At 45.7% G+C, this 10,639-nt stretch overlaps 1 protein-coding gene across 4 annotated transcripts in view; it reads left to right on the top strand.

Moving 5' to 3' along the window:
• The first annotated feature begins 730 nt into the window (after window positions 1-730).
• The window catches only part of Ndufaf6 (NADH:ubiquinone oxidoreductase complex assembly factor 6), a 24,901-nt gene continuing 14,992 nt past the window's right edge, over window positions 731-10,639 (top strand). For 2 of the 4 annotated variants that reach the window (XM_021160496.2, XM_021160497.2), the window contains exons 1-4: window positions 731-955; window positions 3,695-3,794; window positions 6,801-6,923; window positions 10,184-10,240. In XM_021160496.2, the coding sequence (XP_021016155.1) occupies window positions 759-955; window positions 3,695-3,794; window positions 6,801-6,923; window positions 10,184-10,240 (477 nt within the window). In that variant the 5' untranslated portion in view covers window positions 731-758. Of the gene's footprint in view, window positions 956-3,694; window positions 3,799-6,800; window positions 6,924-10,183; window positions 10,241-10,639 lie in introns of all 4 variants that reach the window. The other 2 variants (XM_021160498.1, XM_029476644.1) reach the window with 2 other exon arrangements.

Genomic DNA, 10,639 nt, shown 5'->3' with positions numbered 1-10,639 from the left:
GAAAAAGGAGCCGGGCGTGGTGGTGCATGCCTTTAATCCCAGCACTCGGGAGGCAGAGGCATGAGGATTTCTGAGTTCGAGGCCAGCCTGGTCTACAAAGTGAGTTCCAGGTCAGCCAGGGCTACACAGAGGAACTCTGTCTCGAAAAACAAAAGAAAGAAAGAAAGAAACAAATAAACAAATAAACAAAGAAAAAGGAAAAGAGAGCAAAAGGAAAGAAAGAAATTAAATTTTGTCTTTCTGTCTCTCTCCCCCTTCCCCCTCCCTCTCCTTCCCCTTTATCCTTAGTGGTTGATAATGGAGGCATAACCTAGTGCATTTCTCAAGCATCTTTGTGTTTTTCTCTTGGAGGTAGAGTGGCTAATCAGTGTACCTGTTCAGGGCCACGCTGGGAGGTCTCTGGGAATGTGTGTGGGTGAATAGTGGGCATTCGGGTACAACAAGCTTCCAGCAGTGCGGTTACAAGTGTCAATAGCGCCCTTGAAGAGGCTCAAGAGAGGATGGGGGTCTCTGGGATGGCAGGATGTAACGTCAGCCACTTCTTTGAAAAGCAAGCACCCATCCCTTTTGGCGTTCTGGAGTTCTGTGGGAGTGGACGCTGGAGAGGACAACCAAGTCACCAATGTGCGGGACTCTAGCGACACCTGGCTCTGGTCTGCGTGGCGTCCTTCCTTTGCTGAGTTGCCGAGATCTGCCGGGGGCGTGGCCACTTTCCGGGGGCGTGGCCTCGGGGTCGGAGGGCACCCGAAGCGGGTGTCATGGCGACCTCCATGCTGGGTTCTGTCCGCGGCCCAAGGCCATTCGGTTTGGCTAACCTGTTCCATCGCCAGCCGCCTCGGGATGCGTGGGAACGTGTGCGGCGCCTGCCGGGGCCCTCGGCGGTCCGGCGCAGCGTGGCGGCGGCCAGCGGACCAGGCATCCCCGGTTCCCACCTCTACTGCCTGGAGCTGCTGAGGTGAGTGGCCGCGCCCGGCGGACGTCCCCGAGAGCCCAGAGCCTGTGGAACGCAGAGCGCCGAACCCCGAGCCTGGGGCTGCGTCCTCCGGGTCCTGCGTTCTGCTGGGCTCTGTGCTGGTGCTTGGAGAAGGAGACCGCAGGCCTGTTCACGTGGCTCAGCACATCCTCTGCCCGAACCCTAACGTTAATGGACCCTACAACCTTTGCATGCATAGCACTTTTTATTCATGGACAGCTAGTGACTTTAACACCGTTAACTGGCTTTGGGCTCTGTGTGCTGCACTATTAAAAGTAGTTCACGGGGCCTGCGCATTTTTAGGTCCGTTGGTAGGGTGCTTGCCCAGCGTGCTTTGGATAAACACATCTCACAAAAGTTGGCACACTCACTTTTGACGCATCTTCTTAGGAGGTACTGGCCAGAGGTTTAGATTTAACTACAAAGCAACCTCAAAGCTAAGATTTTGTTTACAAAAATAAAGTCCAAAGCAACTTACTTAATTCTCCTTTCAAGTTGTGATTCCCATCAAGGGATTTTAAGAGTTAGAACAGTAGGAATTGGAGAGATGGGTTAGCGCACAGGCTACTCTGGAGGACACAGGTTTGATTCCCAGCCCCGACACGAGATCTAATGCTCTCTTCTGGCCTTCTTGAGCACTAGGTAAGCACGCAGTGCATAGACATATGTGTACGCAAACACTCATACACATAAAAGTAAATACAATTTTTAAAATGAAGTTTAATAATTTCAAGGGAACGAGGGGTTTGCCAGAGACTTACAAGAACAGCCTCATGACTGTGTTTTGTTCACCTGGTGTCAGGAAAGACATCTGGGATTTCCTCCATAGACACGTGTGGGGGTTGGGCCTGCCTGGGAATTGAGCCCTATGAATAATCTATGGCTTAATTACATCCACCCACACCGCCTCTGCATTTTGCCCTCCCTGCTAACAGCAGTTATCCGGTATGGTTTTTGTTTGTTTTGAGACAGGGTTTTTATGTAGCTGTGGTTGACCCTGTAGACCAGGCTGGCCTGGAACTCGATCTGGTCTCTGCCTCTCAAGTGTCGGGTCTTTTTTGTTTTGTTTTGTTGTTTTTATTGTGTGTCATTTTTTATTTCACGTGTATGCGTGTTTTGCTTGTGTGTATGAACTGTGTGCATGCCTAGTGCCACCGAGCAGATTTTCTGGAACAGTTGTGAACCAATGTGATGTTGGGAATCACACCTCTGGAAGAATAGCTCGTAAGTACACAGCCGTCTCTCCAGCCTCAGTGTCTGGTTTTAGAATGCCTGCTTTGAAGGGCTTTAGCGTGTAACTAAAATAACTAAATCACCTTGGATCTGATTAGGGAAGCAAATCTGAGAAATGCAATTGCTTCTGTGTTTGCCAAGAGTTTCAGGCCCCCCGACTCTGACCAAGTACAGAGCTGACAAGCTTTGGCTGTCAACCTGCCATGTTTGGTGGCTGTTTTCTTTATGGTGCTGGAGGCTGAGCTCAGAGCCTGGCGATGCTAGACAAGCTCTGCCCCACTGAGCTATATGATAGCCATCATAGTCCTAGACAGCTTCTCACATGTTTTCAAAAGCTGCCCTGGAAATCATGAAATTGTGGACTCGCAGTCTCTTGCTGTAGACTCCTGAGTATGCACCATACCCATTCTCTGGATACTCAAATTTCTGTAGACTTTTGCCAAACTTGTTTCTGGTATTCTTTTGACAATCAGTCTTTCCATTCTTTGAATCTTTGCTTTATGTTTAAGATGTCATTAGCTTGTTTTATATTTTCTCTGGCCCCAGCTTGGGACATCACTCTTTCAAGAGTGCCTGGAGTTCTTAGGAACCAATGTCCATATTTAGGTAATTGTTTTTTTGTTTTGTTTTGGTTTGGTTTGGTTTTTCCGAGACAGGATTTCTCTGTATAGCCCTGGCGGTCTTGGAACTCACTTTGTAGACCAGGCTGGCCTCGCACTCAGAAATCTGCCTGCCTCTGCCTCCCGAGTGCTGGGATTAAAGGTGCGCGTCACCACTGCCCAGCTGGTTTTATTTTTGATGCCAGGGCTGAGTGGGTTATTTGTGCTTCTAGGCTCTTTTAGCAAATGCAGAAACACACACACACATTGTTTTTGTTTGTTTGTTTGAGATAGGGTGTGTGTGTGTGTGTGTGTGTGTGTAACAGTGCTAGCTGTCCTAGAGCTAACTCTGTAGTCTCCCTCTGCCTTCTGAGTACTGGGGTTACAGGCATGCTTCACCACTCTGCTGGTTTATATCTCTTATTTCTGTGTCTTTCTATGTAATAAAAACATAATTAAACATATTTTCCTTATACCTGCCCCCACAGCCTTTCTTCATTGTTATTTTGAGACAGTTTCACGTGGCCTAGGCTAGCCTCCAACTCCTGACACTCCTACCGTTACTTCTGAAATGCCGGGATTATTGCATGTGTGGGCACACCCAGGTTTCCTTTCTTCTGTAGCTCATTTCAGTTCTTACTAAAAGCAAAATGTTCTGAAGCAATGACAAGTACTTTGTAAATGAAAATAAAATAATAACTATTTCCTTTGTAACGTGTTTGGGGTGAGAAGCAGATACCTTTTTTGATAGAGAAGTAGATAGCGTAATTACTGAGGCCCACTGTGATCCAAGGCTTCACTGTTTCTGGTTGGGTTTTGTCAGTATGCTGTGTGCAGTTTGGAAAGTAAAGACTAACTACCTGTTTTTCTTTGTTTCTGTTTGTTGTAGGAAACGAGATTATGAAAGTTACTTGTGTTCCTTACTGTTCCCTGCAGAGTGTCAAAGGTCTGCTTCTGCACTGCGGGCCTTCAATGTGGAACTGGCTCAGGCTGGTATTAAAATACCTTAAAATATTATGACAAGATGGTTGTAGGGTGTGCTTGGTACTGAATAGTAAAGAAATAGAGTAATTCATGGTAGATGTACTTAAAGTTGTTGCTAGTGGTTTCTTTCTCATGCTAGCTACTCAGCCTTAATTAGTATCGAGAAATAAAACTAGTCGGTGAATTCAATGGTTCTGGGAATGATATTCTACACTTTTAAGTTTTTCTGAGTGTGTTTCAGATTTGCATTTGGCATTGTCTGTCAATTGAATAAACTAGTGAGTATCTTACTACTTTCTCTAACTGTTTCATACTTTGTGTGTGTATTGAAGACTTAATGTGCAGTTGAATAGACAGTAGAGCCCAAGAGATTCTAGCAGACCCTGACTGTTTTTGTCTCAGAATTACGAGGAAGAACAGAGCCTTCTTTTTCTTTGAGTGGTCAGAGCATGGGAAGATAGAGGACAAGTTTGAAATGGGGGTGGAAATGGAGGAATGTTAGTCAAATGGTTGGCCTTCTCAGGACAGCAGCAGATAGATCAGATATTGGTGGTGAGGAACAGGGAAGCTGGAGTCTTGGATAGAGTGGCACATGTATGAGAACTACAGCGAGGTATGACACAAGAATGAGCTGAATTTGTGTAGAATAGGCTACTGCCTCTGCTAGTGCCTAGCAGTCTGCATCTCCTCCTAGCTCACCTTTCCACGGGAGCCTTGGCAACCACCTTTTGTCCCAGTGAGTTCGTGAGTTCATTTTCTTCCTTAGCTAAACCCTTTTCTCCGCCTGGAAAATCTCAAAACCACCAGCAATTCCCTAGGGACAATGAGGCATCTGAACCATACAGTTATTCTTGCTACCCCGAGCCAGGAACAGGCCATGCTACCAGCTCCCACTTAGCTTCCCTTGAATCCATGAATAAAAGGCACACACACACACACACACACACACACACACACACACACACACGTTGTTCACTTTCAACTTGCCTTCTTAGCATAATTGCTGGGCATTATTAAACTCCTGTGGCTAGCATGCTCTTATCAATATGCCTAGCTCCGCACCTCCCACCTAAACACCCTGACCACCTGCCAGTAGGAGCAGCCTATGGCTGGTCACCTTTTCACCAGGAGCACTGGAAACACCCCTCTCCTCCCTTGCATCTGTCTGCTTGCCTCCAGGGACCCAGAAGTTGCACCTATCCCTTCTACCCAGCAATTGGCCCATGGCTTCTTTACTGACAGATCAAGAACCAATTGGAGAACAGGACCAGAGCATCAGAACCACCCCTACATTCTTGTTTGTTTGTTGTTTGTTTGTTTGTTTGTTTTTGATACAGGGTCTCACTGTGTGTCCCTGGCTTTCTCAGAACTCACTGTGGAGACCAGGCTACCCTACAACTCACAGAGATCCACCTGCCATTGCCTTCCAAGTGCTAGGAATAAAGGCGTGTACCTTGCCAACCTCCATGCAATTATCACTATGAGAGTAGGAGAATCTTCCTTGGTTTATCACTTTTACATACACTGCATGTGTGCCTGGTGCCCGTGGTGGTCAGGAAAGGGTGTTGGAGCTACTGGAACTGGAGTTACAAATGGTTGTGAGCCACCATATGGGTGCTTAGAACCAACACCTCTGCCAGGCACTAAGTACTTTTAGCCTCTGAGCCATCCTTACAGCCTGTTGATTCACCAGTTCTGACGGGGAATGTATGGCTGGTTACCCTCATACAATTGATGTTGAATAATTGAAGTCAGTCACAAAAAAAAAAAAAAAAAAAAATCAAGTTGCAGATTTGGGATCCACAGTACAGGAGCAGTTCAGAGCTGATTTTGTGACGATCTTGCAGCTGAGTGTACTTACAAAAAATGCTTCTGACTATTTGAGCAAAGAATACTTAACATAAGCAAGCAATCCAAATACTGTAATGGTTCTCACAGGAAATAAAGCAGATTTGGAGCAGAGTGAGCTGTTTGCTGAAGAGCGTGGCTTGCTTTGAGTTTTGGATGGGCTTTAAACTTGTTATATAGCTGAGGATGCCTTGGTCCTCTTGTATCCACCTGCCACGTGCTGAGCTTACAGATAGTGCTACCTCTGGCTCAAGGAGAAACAACTTTGTTATCATTTTATGTGTATAAGTGTTTGCCTGTGCGTGCATCTGTATACCATGTGTGCAGCTGGTGCCTGTGCAGGCCACAAGAGGAGGGTATCAGATCTACTGGCACTGTAGTTAGAGATAGCTATGAGCTACCATGTGGGTGCTGTAGTGGGGGATGCTCAGGAAGAGCAGCCAGGGCTCTCAGCTGCTGAGCATCTCTCCAGCCTCAAGAAACAACCTTTAAAGCAGTGAGACAAGCCGGGCGTGGTGGCGCACGCCTTTAATCCCAGCACTTGGGAGGCTGAGGCAGGTGGATTTCTGAGTTCGAGGCCAGCCTGGTCTACAAAGTGAGTTCCAGGACAGCCAGGGCTATACAGAGAAACCCTGTCTCCAAAAACCAAAAAAACAACAACAAAAAAAAGCAGTGAGACAGCTCAGCAAGTAGTACTCACTTCACAAGTCTGGAACCGACATATGGCTGGGAGGAGAAATATGACTCCATGGAGCTCAACTGTGTCCTCCACAGTTAACTCAGACATGGTCTTATTCTGTAGCCCAGGCTGGCCTGGAACTTACTACATAGCTCAGCTTGACCTCAAGCTCATAGCAGTTGTTTATCCTCCCAAATCCTGGGATTATAGGCATGAGCCACTACACCTGGCCTATATATTTATATATGCTTATTAATTAGCAGCACCAAGGGAAATGTGCATTCAGTCAGTTTATACTTTGTGTTGAAAATGAAGTCATGTCTAGGACAGTTGGGTTAACTCAGAGGTCCCCTCATAATAACTTGGTTTTCAAACAATAAGTTGTCTTTGTTTGTTTCTGTGCTGGGGTTTCCAGACATAGACAGACAAGCACTCTACCACTGAGCTATGTCTCCAACCTAGAGGTTTTAAACTCTGTTTACAGGTTAAGGACTCAGTCTCTGAGAAAACAATTGGACTGATGCGTATGCAGTTCTGGAAAAAAGCTGTGGAAGATATGTACTGTGACAACCCACCACACCAGCCTGTGGCCATTGAACTCTGGAAGGTAAGAGGAAGAGATTACACACACACACACACACTCACTCACACACACACTCACGCTCGTATATGCTTATGTACACATATGTATATATACTACTTTTAATATATAACACTTTCATTTGAACTACTTGTTGGATGTGATTCAGGGGGTGCTGATGGTAGTGGGTCAGCCCTGAATATGCCTGGGCTCCCTTAGTGCTCTGAGCTGTTTTGTCAGGTGTATTAGTATCATGCCTTGCTGCAGCAAAGGCAGCTTAAGGAAGGAGGGGTTTATTTTGGCTTACGGTCCCAGGGGTACAGTCCATATTGGCAGGGCAAGTGCAGCTTTAGGAGCAGGAGATAGTTGGTCACATTGCATCCATAGTCACAGGCAGGGAGCAATAGATGCCGGTGTTCAGCTTGCTCCCCATTTTAAACATTTGTGTGTGTGTGTGTGTGTGTGTGTGTATGCACAAACACAAGAAGGAGCCAAGAGGTACATGTGGGAGTCAGACTACAACCTGTGGGAATCAGCTCTGTCTGTCTACCAAATGGGTTCTGGGTATCGAACTCATTTTGCCAGGCTTAATGGCAAGCACCTTTACCTGCTGAACCATCTCGTTGGCCCTCACTTCCTTCTCTTTATTCAGTCGCCACAGTAGCCCATGGAATGGTATTGCTCACATTTACTGTGGGTCTTTCTACCTCAGTTAACCTAATTTAGATAACTGCTCACTTACTCTGTGTGTGTGTGTGTGTACACGAACACCCCTGCCTGATAGGGTGTGTGTAGGGACTAGAGAGTGACTGTAGGTACTTTTCTCTGTTTTCCATCTTATTTTTTGAATTAACCATTTAGCCAGTGAGTCCCAGGATCTTCCTGTATCTGTATCTCACCCTACCCCAGCTACCCAGCTCTGGGGTTAGAGATGTGGCCACCATGCCTGGTTCTGCATTGGTGCTAGTGATGTGGCTTTTCCCATAGACTCTGGGGACTCAGGCCCCTATGCTCAGGTGCTGAGTGCTTCTCCGACTGAGCTCTCACCACACCCTGTGGTGCTTCTTTAAATGGAATTAAATGTAACTTAATTACATTTTATTTAGTATTCTTGTATGGGGGGTGGAAAGAAGGCGGGAGGCCAGGTATGGGATGCCACAGAATATGTCACCCATGGTACTCACAGGACAAGCAAGCTCTCCTTTTCTGTGCATTGAACTCAGGTAGTCAGGCCTTCTTGACAGAGTAGTCATCTCTGAGACATCTTGCTGTCCTGTGTTGTTGTTTTTAAGTGAAAAAAGAGGCATTTTTTTTATATATTATAAACTACTTACGAATTTTCTACACATCTGTTGGCAGAATGGAAGCTGCAAGTTTGATGCCATGGTAGGAACATTTCCATTCTCTCTGCTGAGCAGTCCTTTTTGCCAATTCTCATTAATCTTTTGTGCAAGGTGATTTTCTCTCAGCATATCTAAAGAATGTGTGTCACTGCTCTTTAATAGCAGCAGAGAGGCCTGGAGACATGGCTCAGCAGTTAAGAGCACCGACTACTCTTCCAAAGGTCCTGAGTTCAATTCCCAACAACCACATGGTACCTTACAATCATCTACAGTGTGATCTGATGCCCTCTTCTGGTGTGTCTGAAGACAGCTACAGTGTACTCATATACATAAAAATAAGTAACTAAATCTGAGTGGTGAAGGCACATGCCTGTATCCCCAGCACTTAGTAGGCAAAGGTAGGCAGATTTTCAAGTTCGAGGCCAGCCTGGTCTACAGATCGAGTTCCAGGACAGCCAAGATTACACAGAGAAACCCTGCCTTGGAAAGGAAAAATAAAAATAAAAAAGAGTAGCTGGTAGAGGCTTCCCAGTCAAGCCCTGGACTTGAGTTGCCTCCTCCCGAGTGGGCTGTGGGTGTGTCTGTGGAGCATTGTGTTAATTAGTAATTGATTTGAGAGGGCCAGCTCACTGTGGGTGGGCAGTCCCATTCCTAAGCAGGTGGTCCTGCACTGTATAAGAAAGCCAGCTGCGCAGAAGCCAGTGAGCAGACCAACAGGCATTACACCTCTGTGGTTCCTGCTTCAAGTTCCAGCTTGTGTTCCTGCCTTCACTTGCCTGGGACTGTGATCTGGAAGCGTAAGCCAACTAAACCTTTCTTCCCTAAGTTTCTTTTGGTCAGAGTATTTTATTATCACAGTCACAGAAAGCAAACTAGAATGATTGAGCTGTAACCCCAGTCCAGATTAATCATTTACAAGTGTCTCTCTTCTCTTGTATTCTGCAGTTTGTCCCTCCTTTTTCCTCCCTCTGAATGTGTTCATATGTACACAGTTATGTGTGTTTGTATGTATATGTATGTACTTTTTCTAACTCATTTGTGTGTTATATCATTTTCATAATCTAAATATCTTGGGATTTCCTGGGGATGAGGATATTTTCCAGCCGAGCGTAGTAATACTCACTCTAATTCCAACCCTGGGAGGCGGGGACAGGAGGACTAGAAGTTACATCCCAGGCTGTGTTTTTAGAAGAAACTATGCAGCCCCCTTGCGCCCCCCCAAAAATAGAGACAAGTCTCTCATATAGCTAGGACAGCTTGTAAATTCAGGAAATGTACTCCCCAACCCCACTCCGTGTCTCACTAGAGCAAGGTGGCTTGGAGTTCACCATGTATTCCCAGGTTGGCCTAGAACTTGTAGCAGTCCTCCTGCCTCAGCATCTCAAGTGCTAAAATTGCAGATGTGCCTCTTTATACTCTCAAGCGGCATAGACTTTTTATGTTTCATCACCCAGCTGTAATTATATTTTAATATAAAAAAGTAAAAAAAAAAAAAGAAGAAAAGAAGTCGGGCGTGGTGGCGTATGCCTTTAATCCCAGCACTCAGAAGGCAGAGGCAGGCGGATTTCTGCGTTCGAGGCCAGCCTGGTCTACAAAGTGAGTTCCAGGACAGCCAGAGCTACACAGAGAAACCCTGTCTAGAAAAACAAACAAACAAAAAAAAGCCTAATATTTGAAGAAATAAAAGAAAAAGATAAAGTAGATTGTTAAGTGTGTACCAGTACCGCAGGAAGAAAGGCTGTGGGAACCTTACAGTGTCCCTCCACAGGAAATGACCTGGCACGCCTGTCTGGATGGTTGCTTGTCTCCTGATGGCTTTCAGCATCAATGCCTATCTGATGAGCTCTAAAGTGCTCCTTACCTACCTTTGCAGTGTACTGTGTTCATATCTAGAGAAGGCATTTCTAGTTCCTTCTAAAAATGTCTAACACTCTTGTTTTTTAGGCTGTCAAGAAACATAACCTAACTAAAAGGTGGCTCATGAGAATCATTGATGAAAGAGTAAGTTGGAGTTATCCAAGTCTTAAATTCTTTTCCCTTCCTAATCCTTAGGTTAATTATTGATGGAGGAAAAGTTTTGAATACGTGTTAATCTTTCAGAGGAAGGAAACTTAGAGAACAAAGGTATTTTCCACAGTCCTTCCCCGCATCCTTACCTGCACCTCCTTCCCTCTCTCCCTGCAGTTGGGTAGAGATGAGCACCCAGACAGCGTGTGTGTGTGTGTGTGTGTGTGTGTGTGTGTGTGTGTGTTCCAAGGTCTGTAATTTAGGCATAAGCCACTATGCCCAGATATCTGATTTTATTTCATTTATATTCTAACTCTTGATTAACTTCATTGGCTTTAAAAAAACAAAACAAGGAGCCGGGCGTGGTGGCGCACGCCTTTAATCCCAGCACTC

This window comes from Mus caroli, chromosome 4 (assembly GCF_900094665.2).
Source record: "Mus caroli chromosome 4, CAROLI_EIJ_v1.1, whole genome shotgun sequence".
Taxonomy (NCBI): domain Eukaryota; kingdom Metazoa; phylum Chordata; class Mammalia; order Rodentia; family Muridae; genus Mus; species Mus caroli.
The sequence above is the reverse complement of the archived record's forward strand: the minus strand, read 5'-3'. Positions and strand labels throughout refer to the sequence as shown.